Source organism: Arachis hypogaea, chromosome 20, assembly GCF_003086295.3.
Source record: "Arachis hypogaea cultivar Tifrunner chromosome 20, arahy.Tifrunner.gnm2.J5K5, whole genome shotgun sequence".
NCBI lineage: Eukaryota > Viridiplantae > Streptophyta > Magnoliopsida > Fabales > Fabaceae > Arachis > Arachis hypogaea.
In genome coordinates, this window is record NC_092055.1 from 21,151,933 (window position 1) to 21,175,367 (window position 23,435).

At 30.4% G+C, this 23,435-nt stretch overlaps 1 protein-coding gene across 1 annotated transcript; it reads left to right on the forward strand.

Moving 5' to 3' along the window:
• The first annotated feature begins 5,575 nt into the window (after nt 1-5,575).
• LOC112783961 (putative ETHYLENE INSENSITIVE 3-like 4 protein) lies at nt 5,576-7,443 on the forward strand. The gene is made up of 2 exons (XM_025827051.2): nt 5,576-5,900; nt 6,245-7,443. The coding sequence occupies exons 1-2, from the start codon at nt 5,576-5,578 to the stop codon at nt 7,441-7,443; spliced, it is 1,524 nt and encodes a 507-aa protein (XP_025682836.1).
• The last annotated feature ends 15,992 nt before the right edge of the window (nt 7,444-23,435 follow it).

Sequence of the window (23,435 nt, forward strand, 5' to 3'; positions counted from 1 at the left end):
TTTATAATTAAATAATATATAAACGATTAATTTGTAATTAAAATTAAATAAGGACTATTTAGCCGTTGTTAAAAAACTTTAAAAAACATGTTTTGTTATGGAACCATTTAATGGTGCAAACGTTCTGAGACCATCGAATCCGGTGCCTGGTTCTGTTGTTAGAGGAATTACTCAAATCGATCTCTAAGGATGTTAAAAGTAGACATTTTATTTCTCAAGAAAAATTAATACACAGATCAATTTTTAAGGTTTTACTCTGACAGATAAATCAGTCTTTATTTTTAGGCAAAGTAATTACCCAAATCAGTTCTGAAGAATTTTAAAAACAGACATTTTAGTCCCAAAAAAATTAATATATAAATCAATCTTCAATATTTCTCTCTGTTAGACATAATAGTCCTCCGTCCAAAAATAAAATAAAATAAAATAATTATTATTAATTACAAAATAATATTATACTATAATTTTTTGTATTTTTTGAACAAAAATAATAATAAATTTATTCATTAGATTCTTATGTATATATAGTCACTCAATAATAATAATAGAGATTATTCTACAAAAAATTCAAGGTTAAAATTATTTGATATTTTTGTATTTAATATAATCAAAAGATGTCTTATTTAAAAAAAAATATTTGCATTAAAAAATATGTATTAAAAGAAAATATTTTAATTTGGATTTACATTAAATACATGTTTCTTTTAATATAAATATATTTTTTTAAAATAGAACATCTTTTAATTATATTAAATATAAAAATATCAAATGATTTTAACTTTGAATTTCTTGTAAAATAATCTCTAGTAATTTTATTGATTATTGATTATTATTATTATTGAGTGAATATATATATATATATATATATAATGAATAAATTTATTATTATTTTTGTCTAAAAAATACAAAAAATTATAGTACAATATTATTATGCAATTAATAGTAATAATAATTATTATTTTATTTTTAGACGGAACACTGTTATATCTAACAGAGAGAAATATTGGGGATTTGATTTGTACATTAATGTTTCTTGGGACTAAATATCTATTTTTAAAAGCTTTGGGGACTAATCTCCATATTTACTCAATAAACTGGGGACTGATTTGTCTGTCGTAGTAAAACCTTAGGAATTGATCTGTGTATTAATTTTGTTGAGACTAAAATATCCACTTTTAAAATTCTTAGGGATTGATTTGGATAATTACTCTTTATTTTCTACTTTTTCAATAAGTTATTGACATTTTTTACCTCAAAATATAAATATTAATAAAAAATATTTTATTTGTAATTAAATCAAATATTTAAAATATCAAAGCTAATAAAAACAAAAATTTAAATCTTTTGTTTTAGATCAAAGTCTAAAAAATCTATCTTTTAAAAATATATACATTTAAAATGAAATGATTAACGAATTTTTAAAATTTAAAAATCATCATTTAATTTATTGATATCTAAAATATTATTATCGAGATTTTATTGTTTAAAAAAAAATAATCTAAGATAGAGTACTCCAATATAATATAAGAACTCATATTTAGACTTTCCAAAGTTAAAACTAAAGTCTATATCTATGTTTAAAAATATATAAGAGCTCTTATAGTACTCAGTGAAGATTTTATTTTATTTTTATCTCCTTTCTTTTTTTTTTTTTTGTTTTGGGAGAGGAATTAAGTAATCATATTTTGTACTCAACTGTTTAGTGACAATGGTTTATTTTTTTTTAAATTTTTTTATTCTGCTTTGATTCTTCAATATTTATTATTTTGATTCTGATAGATGTACTTATTTTTATTTCCAAGTAAATGTTTATTTTGTAAAATTTAATTAATATATGCCCTAAGAATACAAATTAAGATTACTAGTAATAGAAAATTTTAAATAATTTATTTTAATAAATACATAATAAATGTATTGAGAATTTAAATTTTATATTTTTTATAAAAATATTTTTAATTTATATCTTTATCATCCACTCCACACACAAATATCAGTTAATCCTAATTTTTATGATTGATGCAATTGGGTGACACGCAAAAATTGAAATTGAGTTTGATTGATAGAAAATGTTGAAGAAGACGATCATACAAGCAATTTAGGATTTTTATGTATTTTTTCTTTAAAATTAACATAATTTTAACAATGAAATATTTTTGTCAAAATAAAATTATTTTAATGAATATAATATTAATTTTTTTATAATTAATTTTATAAGCATTCAAATTTTTTATAATAAAAAAATAACTATTTATTTTAATTAATATGGACTGGGTTTCATTATTCAATCTCTCTTTTATATTGGTATAAGACTTTTGTAAATAAAATTATTGTAACTCAATTGGAATATTTATTTTGAGTTACATAGGCAACATTTTAAGATTATGTTTGCGTTTTCATACCATGAAAGTAACCCATCTCTCTAAAGAATGGGCATAATGTTCTTTTCTACGTACAGTACTGCAATTCAACCTTGTCCCTTCGTTGGATTATTGATCACATATATATTAATATTATATTTATTGAACTATATTATATATGGTACGGGTCTTTCTATCCATTCGTATTACACATCAAAATTAATCTGACCACGTTCTTCATTACATCATGCAAAACTCATTAGCATAAGAATGCATGCACAAGTCACAAATAACAAATCTGCTCTTATCATTTTTATTTGTCACATGAATTCAGTTATTTCTTACTCAACAAAGTTACAAAAAAAATTGCTATTTGATTGATGCTTAAATATGTATCAGAAAGACAAAATTTAATAAGGCAACTACTCCCATGAAGATGGCAAAAACATCTTCTCATGATGATCCTTGTTCAAAAAGTGTAACTTATTTATTTAGCAACATTTTAAATAAAAGTAACACTTTTACTTCAAATCAAATCAAGCCCTACAATCTATCATCCAATGGTCAAAATGATGTATCTTCACATGATGATAATCATTAAATCTTCATTGGAGTAGCCACCATTTAATAATATTTACTTGGTTTATGTTTTCGTGAACGGTTTTGATGAGTAGAAAATTATTTTCGTAATTATTATTATTATTATTATTATTATTATTATTATTATTAATGCTTTATTTTAATAGTCTATGACTGAATAAATATTAATTATATGTGTTACTTTATTTAAAAATAGTTATTAACAGATTTATTTAACATGTATTTTAAAGATATATGTTAGATAATTCATTTTTATTAAAAAATCTAAACATTTTACTTTTAAAAGATTACATAATAAATATATTAAAAACTTAATTTTATGAGTTTTTTTATAAAAAAGTTTAAATTGATAATCTTAATTTGTGCTCTTAAATACATATGAGTTAATACCTAGTTTTATTAATTTTGACATGGATTTCATAATAATTTTTAGATAGTTGTAATTTTAATTACATGGATTAAATAATTGAGTAAATTTAGTTTCATTTACAAAATTCAATTATGTTACATGTACAAAAAAAATTAGTCATCGTATACAAAATACATATTTAGTGATTCATAATTTTTTTATTATGCTATTATAAAATAGTTTTATTATTTGATTATCTTATTATGGTAAATTTAATTATTTTTCTGATTAATTATTTAATTAAAAAATATATAAAATAATATACATAAATATATACAATATACATACGTATTTGAGTTTTACTGTACACATAATATTTTTGAATTTTCTTAGAAGATAACATAAAGTTTACACAATATTTATAAACGCTAAGTTGGTCTTATTTTTAATGGTATCATTAAATAGTTAAGTATTTTTATCAACTAATTCAAACTCAATAAAAATTACTTATATAACGACACACGTGAATTACATACTTATTTTTTGGTATATTTTTTTTATTGTCATTCTTTATTATTGTTGTTACTGTGTTTTTTTATTTCTCTCCCTTCTATTTCTCGTGGTTATTGTTACCTAGATTTTTTTTAATTATTTAATTTAAGATTGATGGTAATTAATTATAGTAGGAATACATAAGGAGTACATAAGGTTAATTACAAAACATTTATTTTCTACTATAATTAATTACCATCAATATTAAATTAATAAAATGAAAAAAATCTAAGTAATAGTTATTGCAACATTTTTTATTTTTTTTTATGTTTAATTTTTTTCTTCTTTTTATTTTTGTTTTTATTCATATTAATCAGGTGAAACCAGAATAATTAGGAGAAGGTGAAACAAGAAGGAGCAGAAGGAGAATTTTAATTTATGCATAATTTAATAGAAAAATAGTATCACAACTTTTTAACCGTGACACATATTCTTATTAAGAGGATAGAAAAAGATAAATTATGAGAATGTGAAACAACAAGGAAAAAAATGAAGAATGAGAAGAAGAAGAAGATGATGATAACGAAGAAGAAGAGGAGAGAGAGTTTTGAATTGTGTATAATTTATCAGAAAAAATTATTAAAAATTTTGTACTATAATACAGAAAATTTTTTAATTGACATAAGAATTTCTTAATTTTGACCCAGAAATTCTTTAACCGTGATATCATTTCCAACTAAATAAAGTGGTATTGATGTTTTTTTAGTTCTGAAACACATTTAAATATATTTTGTTGATTAAATGAGTTAAAATTTTGGATTTATGATTTTTTATTTAAAGATTTATTGTGTCTTATATCAAAAGAAAAAGTATAGGTGTTGTTTTCAATTAAATAATGTGTTTTTGTTATTATTGAATTGATTGTATAATATTAAACTAATATATATGAGATTTGGTCATTCTTATGTCATTTGAAATAATTTGATATATCTTTTAAATTTAAAATATTAAATATATTTTGTTGATTAAGTATGTCAAGGTTGTAAATTTGTGGTCTTTTAAAAATTATTTTCTGTGTCATTCACGACTAAATAATATATTTTGTTATTATCAAATTAATTTTATAATATTTAACTAAAAAGATGATGATGAATATTGATGATGATAATGGTGGTGGTAATAATAAAAAAGAAGAAAAGAAAAATAAAAGAAAAAAAATTAAACAAAAAAAAAAGAGAAGAAGATAATAACAATAATAATAACGAAGATGACGACTATGACAGTGAAAAAGAAAAGAAAGAAAAAAAAAAAAAGACTACAACAGCCTACAAATGGTGTAATTTTTTTTCAAACATTAGTGACGGTAAGAATTATAATTCTAATTACCCAATATTATTACAAATTGTGCATGCAAACAGAACCGCCTTATCTTTTTCATTATCTCACTCAAACAACTTTTAATTCTCAGGTTAATTGTACGTTTACCAACCTTTCCAAAAAAAAATATAAACACTCTACAATTTTCATCTCGATAATGTCTACTTTATCTCTATTACTCTTATGAATTATTTATTTGAATACAATTTCATTAGGCTAAGATTATTTTGCTCATGTTAGATTCTTCTAACACCGCCATTCTACAACCTTCGTGGATATCTATATATACGCATATAACTTTCACGAGTTTTAATAACATAATATCAATTATTCTTATCTACTCTTCTATACACATATTTTCCACACTTCACTTGACTTCTTTTATTAAAAAAAAATCATCATGGTGGTGATCCAAGAAGAAATGGATCCGCCCTATGTTCAATTGTCCGATACAGAAGACGAGGAAATTGATGCTACTGCGACAGCAGAAGATGAAACTATAAATTATGAAAATCTGAAGAAGCGCATATGGAAAGACCGTATCCTTCTCCAGAAAATGAAGGAGAAACTTAACATGGACGAATTTGAAAACAAAGAAGCCAAACAAGAAGCGTCCAGGAAGAAAAAGATGTCTAGGGCACAAGACTCTGTCCTCAAATACATGGTCAAAATAATGGAGGTTTGCAAAGCTCGTGGATTTGTCTATGGCATCGTCCCCGAAAAAGGTATAGAATTACACCCTTTCTTTCAAAACAAGCGTTTCTTTTTCATTTAATTTTTTTAATTAAAACTTAACTATGCATAATTTAAAAGTTTAATTTAAAAGGAGGAATAATAATTACGTGAAATTATTTTTATGTAAAATTAATAATAATAAAATAATAATTTAATTAAATATATTAAATTATTTAAAAATTCTTAATTATAAAGGTTTATATTTGAGTTTTTTTTTAACAATTAATACAAAAATAATTTTAATATTTTTGTATGTTTTTATTAAAAAATATTTTATTTCTGTCGCACTTCAGTTTTAACTTTGATATTAAAATATTTTAATTATAATTTATAGGTAAACCAGTTACTGGCAGCTCGGATAGTTTGCGAGAATGGTGGAAAGAAAATATTAGATTTGACCAAACTGCTCCTACAGCAATTGCAAAGTATTTACCGTTACTTGAAAAGGGAGAGTTAGATGAATCGTCAAGCATACACCTTCTCCAAGATCTTCAAGACACAACACTAGGATCTCTTCTTTCAGCACTAATGCAACACTGTGTGCCGCCACAAAGGAGGTACCCTTTGGATAAAGGCGTGGCCCCGCCGTGGTGGCCTAATGGGTCAGAGGCATGGTGGGGTGAACAGGGCCTTTTGGCTCAAGAAAACGGGCCACCACCGTACAAGAAACCCCATGATTTGAAGAAGGCATGGAAGGTTTCGGTTTTGGCTTCAGTTATAAAACATATGTCCCCTGACTTGGAGAAATTGAGAAGGCTTGTGACTCAATCAAAGACCTTGCAAGATAGGATGACTGCCAAAGACAGCGCTACTTGGTCCAAAGTTGTGAACAAGGAAGAAGCTTCGTTGAGACTTACCAACAAGTGTCTTAAGATTTCTCATTCTTCGCCTAGCGACGAGGAGAATAATAAAGAAGACGGTGAAGGAGAAATCGAAGTCTTTGAGTCATCCCCAATAAGCTCTATTAATAATTCTCTTGATCATGTTCTGTTTGGTGGTGACGGCGGGAGTAGCAACAATGGAGACAGTGAAAAAAGAAAGTGTAATTTTGATAGTAATAATAATGGTAACAACTTTGTGGACAAACTACTGTATGCATGTCAGAACGTAGATTGTCCACAAAGCGATTTGTCTTTGGGATTTAAAGACAAGAATTCAAGAATGGACCACGAGTCGATGTGCGCTTTTCGCGGTGCTACTCTCAATCATCAGGAAAGTAACAGCAGCAATGAAAATTCGAAGGCTTTCCATGATTATCTGTCGAGTGAGGAGAGGATGACAAGTGTTGGAGATTGGATGAATATGGAGGTAGCCAAGGCCAATGACAACAATAACAATAATAATAATTTTGGTGACACTGATTTTGGCGATATTGATATTATGAACAGGATGGAAGAGATTGCAGGTGAAGCTTTTGGTGAGGACAATTTAGGGTTGTGGCCGAATGACATTGAAGGTTGTGAGTTGCTTGCGGCATTGGAGATGGTTAGAGCAGATAGCGTGATAGATTCCACTCATCAGAATAATAAATAAAGCTTGATCATATTTCCCCACATGACAGCCATCTTCTTGACCAAGAAGCAACTACTTCATCACTTTGGGACTATACTACTACTTCGTTTAAGAGCAACAACATTATATAATTACTTTTATATGTTTAAGAATACTGCAGTTTCTATGTATTATTAATTAATTATTAGTCTTTCTACTATCACATTATCATACACAATATGCTCACATATAATTAAATTGATTAATTACCTTATGCGAGTTATCTATAGTTATAAGTTATTATAGCATCCAAAAAATGGTCCTGTTATATGTAATATTGGTATTTTTAAATAAAATATTATTTTATTATGGATATGATTTGTATGCATGTGTTGATCATTAATTATATGTGCTTTGAAATACTTTAAAGTTAGTTGATAATTAAAGTAAACAATTTTCTAAGAGAAATGTTAGGAGTAAATTTTTTTTAACACATTTAGCCATATCTTATTTTTTATTGTTAAAGAATTAGAATTTAGCATTTAGAGTTTAAAATTTTGTTAATCATGTAACACAAAAATATGTTTTTTCAACTTCAAAAATATTTTAGTTATGTTATTTTTAATATCTTTGTATTTTTATTTCTCTATCTATTAAATGTTTACTTTTTGTTTTTCTTAATATCACATAAGTTCTATTTATTTTCATATATTATACATGTTTATTTGTTTTAACATAGATGTTTACTTATTCATATAAAATATAAAGTAACAATGTGGATGTGTTTACTTTTTCATATAAAATACTTTAGTAATAATGTGATACAATAGGTAAAAGAAAATTATACAATAAGAATAGGAGAGCATTTGAAAAAAAAAAATTAACCTCCAAAATAAGAGAGCATTCTTTGGTTAGTCTATCAAGCATAGTTATCAGAATCGACTTAATAATTGACCTAATTAAAATATTAGATTATTGAATTACTAATTCAATGGTTGAGTTCCTGATTGAATCGGTGACCCAATTATAACTAAGTAATTATATAGAATTATATTTTATTATTTTTATAATAAATATTTTTTAAAATTTGTTTTTTGTATTAAATTAATTATTGTTAGATTTCAATAATTTATTAATTAATTTATATCTATTACATGCTTCAAGTATTTATTCAAAAAAAAATATATAATCATAAAAAAAGGTTGTAATTAATAAAAGATAATTGACCTTTTTAAATTTGTAAATATTTAATAAAATTTAATATTTATTTTAATAATGATGCATAATTAAAAAATTCTAACCTTGTAAAAAAATGAATAAAAAAACAAAATTAAAATTAAATTTAACGAATATAAAATAATTTAATTAAAAAAGATATATAATATATACAATAATTAACATATAAGTTCATAAGATGTAGCCTTGCCTAGTGGCAAAGTTACCTGAGCTAAGTCTCCTGAGCCTCACATCCCAAAACAATTAACATATAAGTTCATAAGATGTAGCCTTGCCTAGTGGCAAAGTTACCTGAGCTAAGTCTCCTGAGCCTCACATCCCAAATTGAAACCAAGTTACAGTCAGTTTTTGAATTTTTTTCATAGCTCCTTGAAGTCTTATGTCAACCAAAAGTGTTTATAATGCTTGAAGTGGAAAAGGAGGATTACATGCGCGTGGTGTGCTTATTCAAGCACGTACGTGTCGAGTGGGTTTTTCTTTTTATGTTAGTGGTAGATAATAATGCTAGGGGTAATGAAAAATGCTAAAGGTAATGAAATTTTTTTTAATTATTTAATTATATTAATTCAATTTTTTTAATCTAATAATTTAATAATATATTTTACTTATATTTTTAATCATTGATAACTAAATAATAAATTCTAAATAATAAATTCTAATAACTTTTCGAGTATAAAATGCGTTTGTTTTTAGAAACAGGACAAAACATGACACTGAAACGGAGATAATAGGATGGAGACATTAAAAATTATCTTTTGTGTATTGTGTTTGGATACGATCGACAAGAAACTAATGTAATGTCTAGTATTATGTTTGGATACACATGGACAAGACTAAAATATTATATAAAATGACTAAAATAGCCCTATAATTCTAAATTTTCTACATCAATACAAATTAATTTAATAAAAAATGAGAGTACGTAGGAGTACAGACGGAACTTGAAAAAAATATTTGAAGAGGCAAAAAATTTTAATAAAAAAATATATTAGTATTTATATTAAAATAAAATTTATAAATATAATTATTTTATTTTAAAATTTATTATTAATATGTAGGAATACATATGGTTAAGACTAACAAAAAAAATAAATTTGAGTTTGATTAATAAAAAATTTTGTTTAAGTTAATAAGCCAAATTAATTTTAAATAAAAAATTAATTTTAAAAAAAATCCATTTTTACATGAAAAAACAATTATTTTTACATATAAAAATCTATTTTTATTTAAAAAAAAACTAATTTTTTATCTAAAAATTGATCTTTCTTTAAATTATATAAAATCAATTACAATTTATAAATTATTTTTTAGCATTTTAAAAGATCAATTTTATTTTTGCTAATATTTATCTTTCAAAAGTTTCAAGATTAATTATTTTTGTTATTATTTTTATTACAAATCAAATAATATAATATAGGGTTAAAATGGTATTGAAGTAAAACGATAAAAAGAAAAGAATTATCTACCCGAATAAAAAATTCTACAGAAAGGAGAGAGTACTTGGAAAAGAAAGAGATAGAGGAAGAACAGGAAGAAAAAAGTATTTTTGAACAACGCAATAGGAAAAATAAGAAGGGGTAATAGTAGAAAAAAAGGAAAACAAAATTTATAAAATTGTCCGTGTCCACTATTCTAAATCCCGTGTCCATCATTGTCCTTCGTGAAATAGTGGACACAAAAATATAAAAAATTGTCTCGGAGACAATATGTCCACTGTTCATGTCTCTGCTTCCAAACACTTTTTTAACAAGTGTTGTCCATGTCTCCGTGTCCTGCCCCGAAAACAAACGCTACCAAAATTACATGCAAGAGGATAGTTGTCGAGTATTCAACTATGATCTTTTATATCACGGCATGCCTAAAAAAAGCAACTACATCATTTTGGGACTAACTACTAGGGGTGTAAGTTATCGAACCGGACCGAAAATTATCGCAGAATCGAACCAAAATTTACAACAATCGAATAAAAAATCGAAAAAACCAATTTTTTTAATTTTTTTTTTTTACTAAACCAATCTGTTCGGTTCGGTTTTCGGTTGTCTTTGCTAAAATCGAACCGAACCGAAGAGTGAGGGTTCAGTAGTGCGTGTTTTTACTAAGTTACCCTTTAACCTAGGAATAAAAAAGCCAATCAGCCACATCCCTAACTTTCTTCTTCTCTTTTTACGCACAACACTTCCATCTCCCATTCTTCCACCTCTGACCTCCATGCTTGAGAGAAGGAGAACCTGAGGGAGCCAGAGAGTGCCGTCCGCCGTCAAGAAAGTCACCTATTGTCGCTGGAAGTTGTCCATTCATCGCCGTCGCAGGGTCGCCGTCGCAACAAACCCTAAACCGAGCAGCACTCCAATCCAGTCCGTCGCCGAGCCCTCTTCTGCAAAAAGTATCTGAACAATGTCTTCTTCGGAGGTATTATTTTTAGTGATTTTTTAGTTTTCCATAAGTCCTTTATTATTCAGTATATATAATCGTGTAAGTATAGCTGTTTGAATCCAAAATATACGTGATGAGTTTTGAATATTATGTAATTAATTTTGGTGTCTTTTTGAATATATATGTATAGCTGTCTCTGTTTATTTATAGTCATTTAAATTATATTGATTGACTTTAAAAATGAATTACTTATGGTTCTGGTTATTGTTTTTAATGCACCAATAATTAATAGACTTCCAAATGCTCTATTTCATGGTCCGTTTTAGGTCTATATCAAAGTTCTACAAAGATGCAAAAAAAAAAAAAAAGAAAAAAAGAATAGCAGCAAAAAGTGATCGATTTATAAGAATGTAGCACACATTATGAACTTCTTTTACTTATACGCATGGCTAATATGTTTAGCTCACAATAGTCACATCTCAGGTTCAAATCTCAGTTGTAGTTGGATTGTAATAGAACCTTTAGTGTGTGAGTGAATGGGGCTGATTATATGCTGATTTTATGTTGTTCAAATCTTTAACATGTGTAAACCACCTTCTTAAGTATATGCTGATTCCTTGAATTTGTTGGAAGGGGGCTATTAATCTTGTTTCTCCCAATTTTAAACAAAGTTGGTAATCTATAACATGTGTAATAGAATATAAATACTATATTTACATAATTCTCTCTCACACACACACTATTTTACATGATTTTTTTTTGTTTTCATATGACTTATAATTAATATATTTCACAATTTATTGTTGTGACTTAAATTGGCTGCATATATATGTTTCACAGTTTGTTGTTATGGTTTAATTTGGCTGCATATATATGTTTCACGTAATTTTATGTGGTTGCTAATTGGCTGCACATATATTATTTGTTGTTGTGGTTTAAATTGGCTACATATATATGGCTGCTAATTTTTCATTGTTATGTTTATATATATGCAGCCAACAAGCATATAATCATAATAGTTAGAGATGTCTTAGCAATGCCGGTCTCGACTGTTGCTTCAGAATCAGTTTTTAGCACTGGTAGAAGAGTACTTAACAACTATAGGAGTTCTTAAACTCCAAAGACAGTTGAGGCATTAATATATACATAAAATTGGCTTCGTGCTTCTCCAATAACAACTGATTTTGAAGAGCTTATTGAAGTTTGAGAAACTTAAATTAGGTATGCAAAAAAGAAATTTGTAGTTCCTTTCATGGTTTATGTTTATAATTTATAATCTATATTATGTTTATAATCTATAATGATTATTTTATTTTATTTTTGTAGAAATTGCACCAACCGGAGAAAATGATGATGAGTCTGGTGTGGATTCAGATTAAGCATGGTCGCTGTTTGGTTTTTATTTGTTTTAAAGTGACTGTTTCGGTTTAAAGTGTGTTTATTTTTGTTGTTTTGCTAGACATTTTTAATTGTCTTTGTTTTATGTTTAATTAAGTTGAATTTGTATTAAATTTGGATGTAATATACTCTTGTTATTCTAGTTTATTGAATGTTTTAAACTTCATTTTATGATAATTTAAATTCTGATTATTAGGTATAAAAAACCAAAAAAATCGACCGAACCAAACCACTGTTGATTCGGTTCGGTTGGTTTTCAATCCAAAACAAAACCAATTACACCCCTACTAACTACTACTTGGTTTAAGAGCAACCAAATTTAATAATTAATTTTACATGTTTCTAAGAATGTTGCAGTAGTTTCCATGCTTTATTAATTTTTTTGGTGACTTAAAAGAAAATAAACAAAAACTAAGAAAGAAAAAAAAAATAAGAAACTGCTTAAGAAAGGCAGTCCCGCTGAATACTACTCTCAAACTCCTTCCAAGGCAATGGAAGCTCCACTTGGGGAGAAATAGTCCTCATTGCAGTCTTTGCCATGATGTCTGCTACTGTATTTGCATCTCTCAAGATCAACCGAAGATCAGCACGCCATTTCCAAGACATGATATCTCGGATTTTTAACACCAAAGGATTAATAAACCCAGAGCAATATTGTAAATTATTGACAATAGTAAATGCCTCCACACAGTCTGTCTCACATATAATGTCTCTTTGTCCCGAGTCCCATGCTAAAAGAAAGCCTCTCCAAATAGCAAACAACTCTCCTTGCAAAATGCTACGACTCTCAATTGTTCCCAGACAGCCTCGTTGCCACCTTCCCTTCCAATCTCTGCTAACACAAGCAAAACTAACTCGAGCACCACTGCCAGGATAGCTAGCATCACAATTAATCTTAAAGGTACCCACTGAGGGGGGAATCCAAGAGCCACTAATGGTTGAGGGGATAGATAGTCGTTGCAACTCAAAAATATTTCGGAGCTCCTTTTCTAAGGACAAAGCCATACCAATCACCTTGTCTGTGGTCCAATGCTCGTGAGGATGAAAGATCTCGTTATTTCTCAAACACCAAATCCACCAGAGACCAGAAAAGAATCTAAAAGGGCGCTGTTTGCTATTATATAAGAACCAACTCATCAAATCCACTGGTTGATCGGAGATCCCTAAAGCTTGCCAAACAAGTTGGGCTTTTGGACAATCCCGAATACAATGTAAAACCGATTCCTAGCCTGAGAAACATCGTGGACAGCTATCCGTGTGCGAAATGCCCCTCCTAAAACGAAATGCAGCAGTAGGAAGAGCCTCCCGAAGACATAGCCAGGCCAAAATTTTGTGCTTTTCTGGAACATGTTGACGCCAAAGCCAAAGCCAATTACCCCTATCCTCCCAACTAAACATCTTCTTACTGAGCCACAAATAACCACTATGAGCATCATAAACCTTTGAGGCCGCACCAGTCCAACACCAACCGACCTCTGAACCAGCTTGAACATCTGGGTTGTAAGAGTTAATGTTGCTCTGCAGAGACTGATTCAGATGAGAATAGATATTCTCAAGGTTCCACTGTCCAGATGACCAAAGGTCCAAGATCCTGAGATCCGAATCAGAAATGTGAACATAATCCATCTCCTGACATAGTCGCACCTCTCTTCTCCATTTAGAAAACCAAAAGTTCTGTTCCATGCTTTATTAATTAATTATTAGTCTGTTCGGATCACATTATCATACACAATTTGTGCACATATGAATATGATTCTGATTAAATTAGTTAATTACCTGATGTGGGCTATCTACAGTAATAATATTTTGTTTAAGCCACTCAAATAAAGATGTTAAAATGTTTTTTTAAGATATTTTTTAATAATTAAAATTTAATACATATAATTGATTAAATTTATGTTATTTTTATCAAAATTAAATAAGATAAATTAATTTGGCTAAAAAATCGATGAATTATACTTTGAACCAGTCTAAATTAATATTTTTTATAAAAAAATAATTATAATATTATACTATTTTAAAAATAACTAAAATATTATTATTATTATTATTATTATTATTATTATTATTATTATTATTATTATTATTATTATTATTATTATTATTATTATTTTGACAATTTAAATCATAAGCTTTCTTTTTTCTTTTTGGCATCATGGAATTATAATTTAGGATTTTCAAAAAAAAAAAAATATATATATATATAAAGAATATTTTAGCTATTTTTTATAATAGGATTATTTTAATCATTTTTTTATAAAAAATGTTAATTTAGACGGGTCAAAATTTGATTTATTAATTTTTTGACCAAATCAATTTATCTGATTTAATTTTAACAAAAATAACACAGTTTAATTAATTATATATATTGAATAATTACTAAAAAATATTTTTAAAATAAAATATTTTAAATATCTTTATCTAAATAACTTGCTTAATAAGACAAATATACAAATCTCAACAATGCCTTCCTGCCTCTGTTTTTGATTTAATTGCATCAGTATTGCATGTAGTGATTAAGAAGGAAAATGTTATTTCAATAATAATAAAAATACGATTTGGACACATCTCTTCATCATTTAAACTATTCTCCTCGTTAATTATATCCTTTGAAAAACTTAGAAGTTAATATAAATGAATAAACATTTTTGCTAATATAACAATACTACATACACTGTATTTATATAATATTTTTGTATAATTTAGTTTGAGATAATATTTAATATAGTTCTTAAATTTTCAAATGCAAATTAAAATAGTCTCACATTTCATAAAAGATCATATAAGTCTCTCAAATTAGATATTGCAAATTTTTATTCATCCCTAACTCAAACTTTTATTAATACACTAAGTGCTAATATGTCATTTTAACAGTAAAGTGAAGTGAACATTACTATATGAGTAAGAATAAAATAATATTTTAAATTAGTTAATTGAATTTAATTTAATCTCTCTTTCAATATTAAATCATAAGCCTTAGAATTACATTACCATCTTCATCTACTCTTCTTCGGTGATTTTGTTTAAAATTTAGAGTTTAGTATTTAAAATTTATTGCAAAGGTGAAACTCGTTTTACTTAATAATTAAAGGGTCTTTAATTGTAATTCTCATGGCAATCTGCAAGCAAGCATTTCATTGCAGCTGGTTCATTCATTCCTTTCTCTTTACATATAGCACTTGATAGGTGTTCCGTAACTTACTTAAAACCGGATGATTAAGCTTGAATGAGAAGCTCAAACGCTAGAGGAAGGTGGTCTCCGACTTGCTTTATGTTTGGAAACCGCCGTCCAAGTTGTGTATGTGAAAGAATGGGGGTGGTACCTGTAAAGACATTCCGATGTCTAAGTTAGCAAAGGGGTAAGTAGGTTTAGAATGTATTGGAACTTAATTAGTTTTACCTGAGTGTGTCAGTGTATTTATAGATGGAGAACCAATAACCACCGTTGGGGTAGTTTCACTTCTGATGGTGGATAACCGTCCCTTTATTTTAGGGTTATTGAGATATCTCTTCTAGAGGTGGGTGAGAGATTTTAGGAGGCAGTTACTCATTTGAATAAGTGTCATCTACCTGCTTGTGCCGAATCCAACCTCTTTTGGGAAAGTCGAGTGAGCAGTGAAGGCCAATCCTTTGGATTGGGCCTTTTTAACTTAATTGGGTCTGGCCACTGCGCTGGGACAGGGTAGGAACAGTGCCCCTACTCGAGTCCGATCTCTTACTTACAGGTTGGATTCGAGTATTAATTGAACTCGGGGATGCTTAAGTCAGTATTTTTTTAAGATGAAAAACCGACGTGATTTTAGTATTGAAACCGACGTGATTTTGAATTTCTCAACCGTCGCGTCTAATCAAACGTCGCATCCATTTGGCTTTTGCATTTACACGTGGGAGGGGCAGTTACATTGGTAACGGCACATCCTCTTAATGACTGCGTCGTTTTACTGTTGTGCCCCTAGTGTGTTATAAATACCTTTCCCTCCTTCTCTCTTCTTTTTTTTTGTCTTCCTTTCGAAATTTCCTTTCTCTGTTCTTTTTGTTTACTCAAGTCCTTCTTAACTTTCTATTTGTGAGTGCTTCGCTTTCACACTTTGTCCACGGGAGTTTTCTTCTTTCTGTGACTCTACCAAGAAGGTTAGTTCTCTTTTCTCTGGCTCTCCTTTATCGTTCTTTTCGTATTTCTTCCTTTCTTCTTGGAATATAGTGCGCCGAAAGGGGGTTTTGAGTATGTCTTTGACGCGTGCTTGTTTTTTGCGATTTTTGTGTTGTTTCTGTTTTGTTTATCTGCTTTGGATGAGTTGCCTTATCTCTAGAACCCCGTTTGTTGATGGTTTCTTTTTCTTTGTAATGTAGGTGTTATCATTTTCACATATTTTTTATTTTTTAAAAAAATGTCTTCCCACATCCCTGAAGACTTTTTGAGATGGGTAGATGCCTCCGTTCTTTCTAAGAACCCCTTAGTAGATACCGTCTTCATAACTGACCTCAGGAAGTACCATAAGTCTGTAACCTTGACTGTAATGAGCCCAAATATGAGTTGGTAGCCCCTAATCCGGAGGACCAAGTTTGTTGTGAGATGAATAATGATATTGACCCCCACTTTATTTTTATGTATGACTGTCTTTTTACCCGTTTAGGGGTTACCTTGCCTTTTTCTGATTTTGAAGTGGAGGTTCTGTCCCATTGTAGGGTAGCTCCTTCCCAACTTCATCCCAATTCTTGGGGTTTTCTGAAGATTTACCAGCTTGTCAGCCGAGAGCTTGACATTTCGATCTCTTTAAAAATCCTTTTCTATCTTTTTCATTTGACCAAATCTTTCAATAAACAAAATAAACAACAATGGGTGTCTTTCCGAGCCATTCAAGACCGGAAAGTTTTTTCCATCTTTGATGAATCCTTCCATGACTTCAAAAAATTTTTTTTCAAAGTCCAAGCCGTTGAAGGCCATCACCATTTTTTCCTGGATGAGAATAATGAGCCCCTGTTTCCTTTGTACTGGGTAGAAACCTCCTCTGTAGAGAAGTATGGCTTGGCAGATTTAGATGAGGTAGAGGATGTTGTGGCAGAGTTCTTCTGAGAGGCTAAGGACGGGCTCCAAACCTGGATACCAAGAAATTTCTTCTTGGCTCTCCGAGTTTTGTTCGAACTGAGATAGGTAGTTTTTGCCTCTTTGTAGCTATTTTTTGGTAACTTCTGACTTGTATATACTTATTTCCGACGTGTAAGTTAATCAATTTTGTTCCTCTTTTTCAGAAATGGTGAAAAGCGGGTCTAGAGCGGCTTACCAAAAGGTTCAGGAGGCGAAAAGGAATGTGATGAGTTTGGAAAAATCCAAATTAATTTGATAATGATCAAACATTATTAAAATATTTAATCACAAAATTATTAATTTGAATTTTAATTCACATTTGTTAAATTAATAATTTTGTTGCTTGCAGATCTTGTTTTTGGGTATAAAGAAAAATGAAAGCCCAAAATGGTTGGCCAAAATTCAGCCTTGTGCAATAATATTTAAGAATATATGTGGCTGAATTTATTATCATGTGGATTGGGCCAGAAATTATTATGTAAGCCCAAATTAAATCATTTGGTGAAAGACCAACTAGCTTGGTCCGAATTGGAAAAAAGAAGGAAAGAGGAAATGCTTGATTGGGTTCAGTTACCCATTCATTTTAGTTATGGAATTCAAATTTTGATTAACTTGAATTTAATACATGCCTTGGTAACATGAGAGAGAAAGCTCACAGTGATTTGATTGCTATTATTGCTTTACATGCTACTAGGTATGGGGAGTGTAAACTTAATTCATTTTTATTTCCTTTCTTAATTCTTTTGAAATCTTTTCTGCATTCTCTCTCTTCTCTTTCTTCTCTATTCGGTTGTCACTTCATAGGAAAGATGGAAGCAAAAACAAGCTATCAGAAGAAAGAAGAAGAAGCTAGTTGCAAGCAAGAAGCCATTGCAATGATGGCGTTAGGAAAAAGAAGATCCACAGTAGGGTGTGGCTGAGATCTTTGCCATTTATTGTAAGAAGTGGTGAGGAAGTCTCAAGCTCTCCATACCCGAAAATGGAAGAGATCCAACTCGGTTAGAGAAGAAGATCCCTTGGGGTATGGCTCGTCTCTACTTTTGATCAACCATCACAGAAGGTAGCTACTGTAGCTACATGGAAGAAGAGGCAGAAGATAGAGTAGATGGAGCTATCAAGCATCAAGGACTCATCAAGGGCCAGGAATCTTTCTTGGGGAGCAAGTCAAGATGGAAGGCCCGGATTGATGAAGTTTTGTGAGAAGGGATGAAGCAGAGGTAATTGCATGTTGGATTTTACATTTGGTTCTCTCTCTTCTCTCTCTGGCCGAACCGGTTTTGTGTTGAAGAAGAAGAAGTTTAGCTCAGTTCAACCGTTTCAACCTTGGAGGCTTCTTCTTCTATAATAAGGGTGAACAGCCAAGGCTTGAAGCAAGGAAAAAATAGTGAAAGCACAGAGTTCTCATAGCTACCCAAGCTAACAGAAGTTCTTCTCCTTCAATGTTTTTCATGTTGTATTTTTCTATTTAGTTTTGTCTGTCTTGAGTCTCATGGAAAAAGGCAAACAGTGAAGTTTGTATAAAAAAGCCATAGAGCAGAAAAATGCAGAGTATACAAAATTAAAAAAAAGGCCATAGATGTCCTAGAGGTCATTTGTACATCTATGTTGTGTTTCATGATTATGTGGGAATCCCCTTGCAAGTTGGATTAGCATTTAGCAGTAGAAAGTTTGGTAGGTGACCAAGTCAAGTTCAGGATCGGGGTTAGATTCTGGACTTGTCCCAGATATGAAGGGTAGTTCTTAGGGAGAATTGGAGTCTGTAATCTGTTTGATTATAGTGAAAATCTGTCATTGTTGTGATGGAGACTGAATGTAGGTTGCACTGCAGTTAGCAGCTGAACCAGGATACTTCTGGGTGTGATTCTCTCTCTCTACTCTACTTTAATTTTGATTCTGTTCGAAGGAGAAAAAATTAAAAAATATCTCCTCATTGGTTACGAGACAAAAAGAAAAAGTCTCTTGACTAGTGACGAGACAAAAAGCAGAAATATCTACTTAAGCGTTTTAAAAGAGCAGCAAGATTTACTTTTAAAAAAGGGGCTAAGATTCAATCCCCCATTCTCTTAGCCACTAATAACCATCAATTGGTATCAGAGCTTGGTCTCAAATCGATCAAGCTTTTGCAGCTTGGAGAAAAGATCCTGATGGCAGAAAATAGTGGCTCAAACCTAGTGGCCTACACTCTGACAGAAGGGCAGTCAAGCAACAGACCTCCTCTCTTTAATGGGAAGAACTACACTTATTGGAAGGAAAGAATGAATATTTTTGTCCAATCAGTTGACTACAGACTCTGGAAAATAATCCTAAAAGGTCCTCAATTCCCAACCACTATAGGGGTTGATGGCGTGGTCTCTCTCAAGGGCAAAACTAGCTAGACCGGAGAAGACAGAAAGAAGGTGGAGCTCAACGCCAAGGCTATCAACTTGCTTAATTGTGCAATCAGCTTTGAGGAATACCGACGGGTTTCTAGATGCACAACGACAAAGAAAATATGGGACAAATTACAAGTTACTCATGAGGGCACAACCCTAGTGAAGAAGACCAGGATTGACATGCTAAACAGAGAGTATGAAATGTTCACAATGAAGAAAGGAGAATCAATTGATGATCTGTTCGAAAGATTCAACATCATCATAAATGGCTTGGATGCTATGGGGATCACGTATCCTGAATCTGTGCTTGTGAGGAGAATTTTGAGAAGTCTCACTAAAGAGTGGGAAACTAAGGCTATAGTGATATCTGAGAGCAGTGGTCTTGATTCCATGACATATGATGATTTGAGAGGAAATTTACTTGCTTTTGAAAATACATACTTGAAAAAAGATACTAAAAGAAAAGGAACAACTCTCACATCTATTACTAACCCCCTGGATGATGAATCTAGTGATTATTCTTCTGAAAATGAATTTGTTTTGTTTGCAAAAAAATTCAGGAAAATGGTGAAGCTCAAGGAAAGGAACACAGGAAGCGGTTCAAGAAAACCAAGGAAAGATTCCAGCAAAGTGATATGTTACAATTGCAAGGAGACTGAGCATTTCAAATCTAATTGCCCTAAGCCAAAGAAGGAGGAGAAGCCAAAAAAGGAAAAGAGGAAGGGACTCATGGCTTCTTGGGAAGACTTGGAGAACGATTCTGATGAAGATGAAGAATCAGAAACCAAGTCTCAAACCTACCTTATAGCTGATCATGTTGAGCAGGTAATATTTCATAACCCTAACACTGAAGATCTTCATCTCATGATTGATCATCTATCTGAAAAAATTAGATGCTTCTTGTTATAAAACCAAAATCTTGAGTCTCAAATTGAAATTCTTAAAGCTGAAAATAGTTTTCTAAAAGAAAAAGTGAGAGAAGCTGAAACCGCTGTTGATCTTGTTGAAGAAAACAAGCGGTTGAAAGAAGAAATAAAAGGGTGTGAAAAACAACATTATGTGGTTGCTTATCTTAACTGTTTTGAAGAAAATGAGAAGCTTCTCAAAGAGGTAAAAAGACATAAAGAGGACTTAGCCACATTTGCACAAAGTTCAGAAAATTTAAATCAACTATTGGCTCGTTAAAAACCTCTTTATGACAAAGCTGGGTTGGGATTCCATAAAACAGCGAAACCTATTGAAAAAAAATCTTCTTTTACAAACATAGCATCATCTTCAAATGATGTAAGGTTTCAAAACCCAACAAGCTTTGTAAAAACAGCTGATCATAGATTTTGTAGATTATGCAACTGGAATGGTTACTTTCCCATTCAATGTTTCTTTGGTGAAAGAATGATTGAAAACAAAGTTTGTAAAATTATTTTTGATTATAATGGATTGAGACAAAGAAGATGGTTTAACGTGAAAGGATCCAAAAAGATTTGGATACCTAAGGTCACTTGAGCTCATTTTGTAGGTTTGCCTAGCATCCAAGCGAAAGGACAATATGTGGTACATGGATAGTGGATGCTCTAGGCATATGACCGGAAAGGCAACCTTCTTCATAAAGCTTGATGAATATGATGGAGGGTTTGTCACATTTAGTGATAATGGAAAGGGAAAAATAGTGGTCATTGGAAAAATTGGTAAAATTTTCTCTTCTTTTATAAATAATGTTCTTCTTGTTGATGGTTTGAAACACAATTTGCTAAGCGTGAGCCAATTATGTCATCTTGGATATGAAGTCATTTTTAGGAAATTGGATTGTTTGGTTCTTTGTGAAAAATATGGGGATATTTTGTTTGAAGCTAAAAGGTGTAACAATGTGTATGGATTGACTCTTGAGGATTTAAAAGATCAAAAAGTAACATGCTTTACATCACTTGAATCTGAAAAATGGCTTTGGCATAAGAAATTGGGTCATGCAAGCATGTACCAAATTTCTAAGCTTGTTAAGAAAAACTTGGTGAGAGGAATTCCAAACATTAAATTTGATAGGGATATTACTTGTGATGCTTGTCAATTAGGCAAACAAGTAAAATCCTCTTTTAAACCAAAAGATGGAATTTCTACCAAGAGGCCATTGGAAATGTTGCACATTGATCTTTTTGGTCCAACAAGAACACAAAGTTTAGGAGGTAAACATTATGGATTGGTAGTGGTGGATGACTACTCTAGATTCGGTTGGGTACTTTTTCTTGCTCATAAGAATGGTGCTTTCCATGCTTTCTCAACCCTTTGTAAAAGAATTCAAAATGGAAGATCAGGTGGATAGAAGGAGCACCTCCGGAATGTGTTGCTTCCTTGGAAGCTCACTTAACATGTGGTCAAGCAAGAAACAAGCCACTGTTGCTCTATCCACAGCCAAAGCTGAATATATATCTGCCTCTGCGTGTTGTTCACAATTAATTTGGTTGAAAACTCAGTTGAAAGATTACAAAAAGCATACCCTTATTTTGTGATAATATGAGTGCAATAAACATTTCCAAAAATCCTATTTTGCACTCTAGAACTAAGCACATTGAATTGAGATATCATTTTATTAGAGAACATGTAAAAAAGGGAACTATTGATATTTAATTTGTTAAATCTAAAGAACAGCTTGCAGACATTTTTACTAAACCCTTGTGTGAAGACAGATTCTGCTCTCTAAGAAACAGTTTGGGAATGTTAGAATTAAATTCTGTTGATAATCTGTGATTTTTCTGATTCTGTTTGGTTTTGTCTCGTAGGTAGGGAAGAGACAAATTTGAGGACTTGATGAGTAGGCCATGATACAGGGAGAGACTAAACTAATGTTAATAATCTTGGGCCCCACCAAATCTTCTTTGACCTTATCCATGACTCTGGCCGTTTTGAATTCCTCCTTGTTTTAAAAATAATACTTTTTGGGAAATTGTCATATCATATATTGTAGGAAGGAGTTCTTGTCAAATCATAATCTTCTCTTCCACCTTTTTCCATGATTCTAGGAACTAATTTTTAATTTTAAAGCCTTTCCTTGTTGATAACCGTTCCTCCTAATGGTCCATTACTCACTTAACCATCTCTCTCCACTCAGCATTAAATGCTCTTGTAACCTCCCACCTCTCTCCAATCTCGTTGGTCACTCCTTCATCTTCCCTCTCCTCTCTCCACTTTCATATCATGAAAAAGAAAGTGGCTCCTAAAAGAAGTAGCCAAACTCCACTCTCCAAAAATCCTCAATTTTCTTCTACTCCTCAAACACATACTCACATTCATATACACTCTACTTCTTCTTCATCTCCTTCACCCTCTTCTAAGCAAACCGAAACCATGAGGAGAAAGGTTATTGCCCAGAAAACTTCATCTCGAAAGAAGATTGGCAAGGATAAAGAACCGGTTGTAGAAGAAGAAGAGGAGTCCCAATCTTCTCTACCTCATTCACCACCAAGAAAATCAACCCCTCACCCCTCTGGCCGCAGCTCTCAACGCGCAAAAGGCTATTCTCTGCGCAACACTCAGGAACTGCCAAATTTGGAATCTCTTGATTTTAAAAACAAGTTCAA

Excerpts from the sequence above, each read along its gene's own strand:
- LOC112783961 (XM_025827051.2), top strand. The coding sequence starts at position 5,576 with ATGGTGGTGATCCAAGAAGAAATGGATCCGCCCTATGTTCAATTGTCC. Across the intron at positions 5,901-6,244 it reads TGGCATCGTCCCCGAAAAAG|GTAAACCAGTTACTGGCAGC; the intron begins GTATAGAATTAC and ends TATAATTTATAG.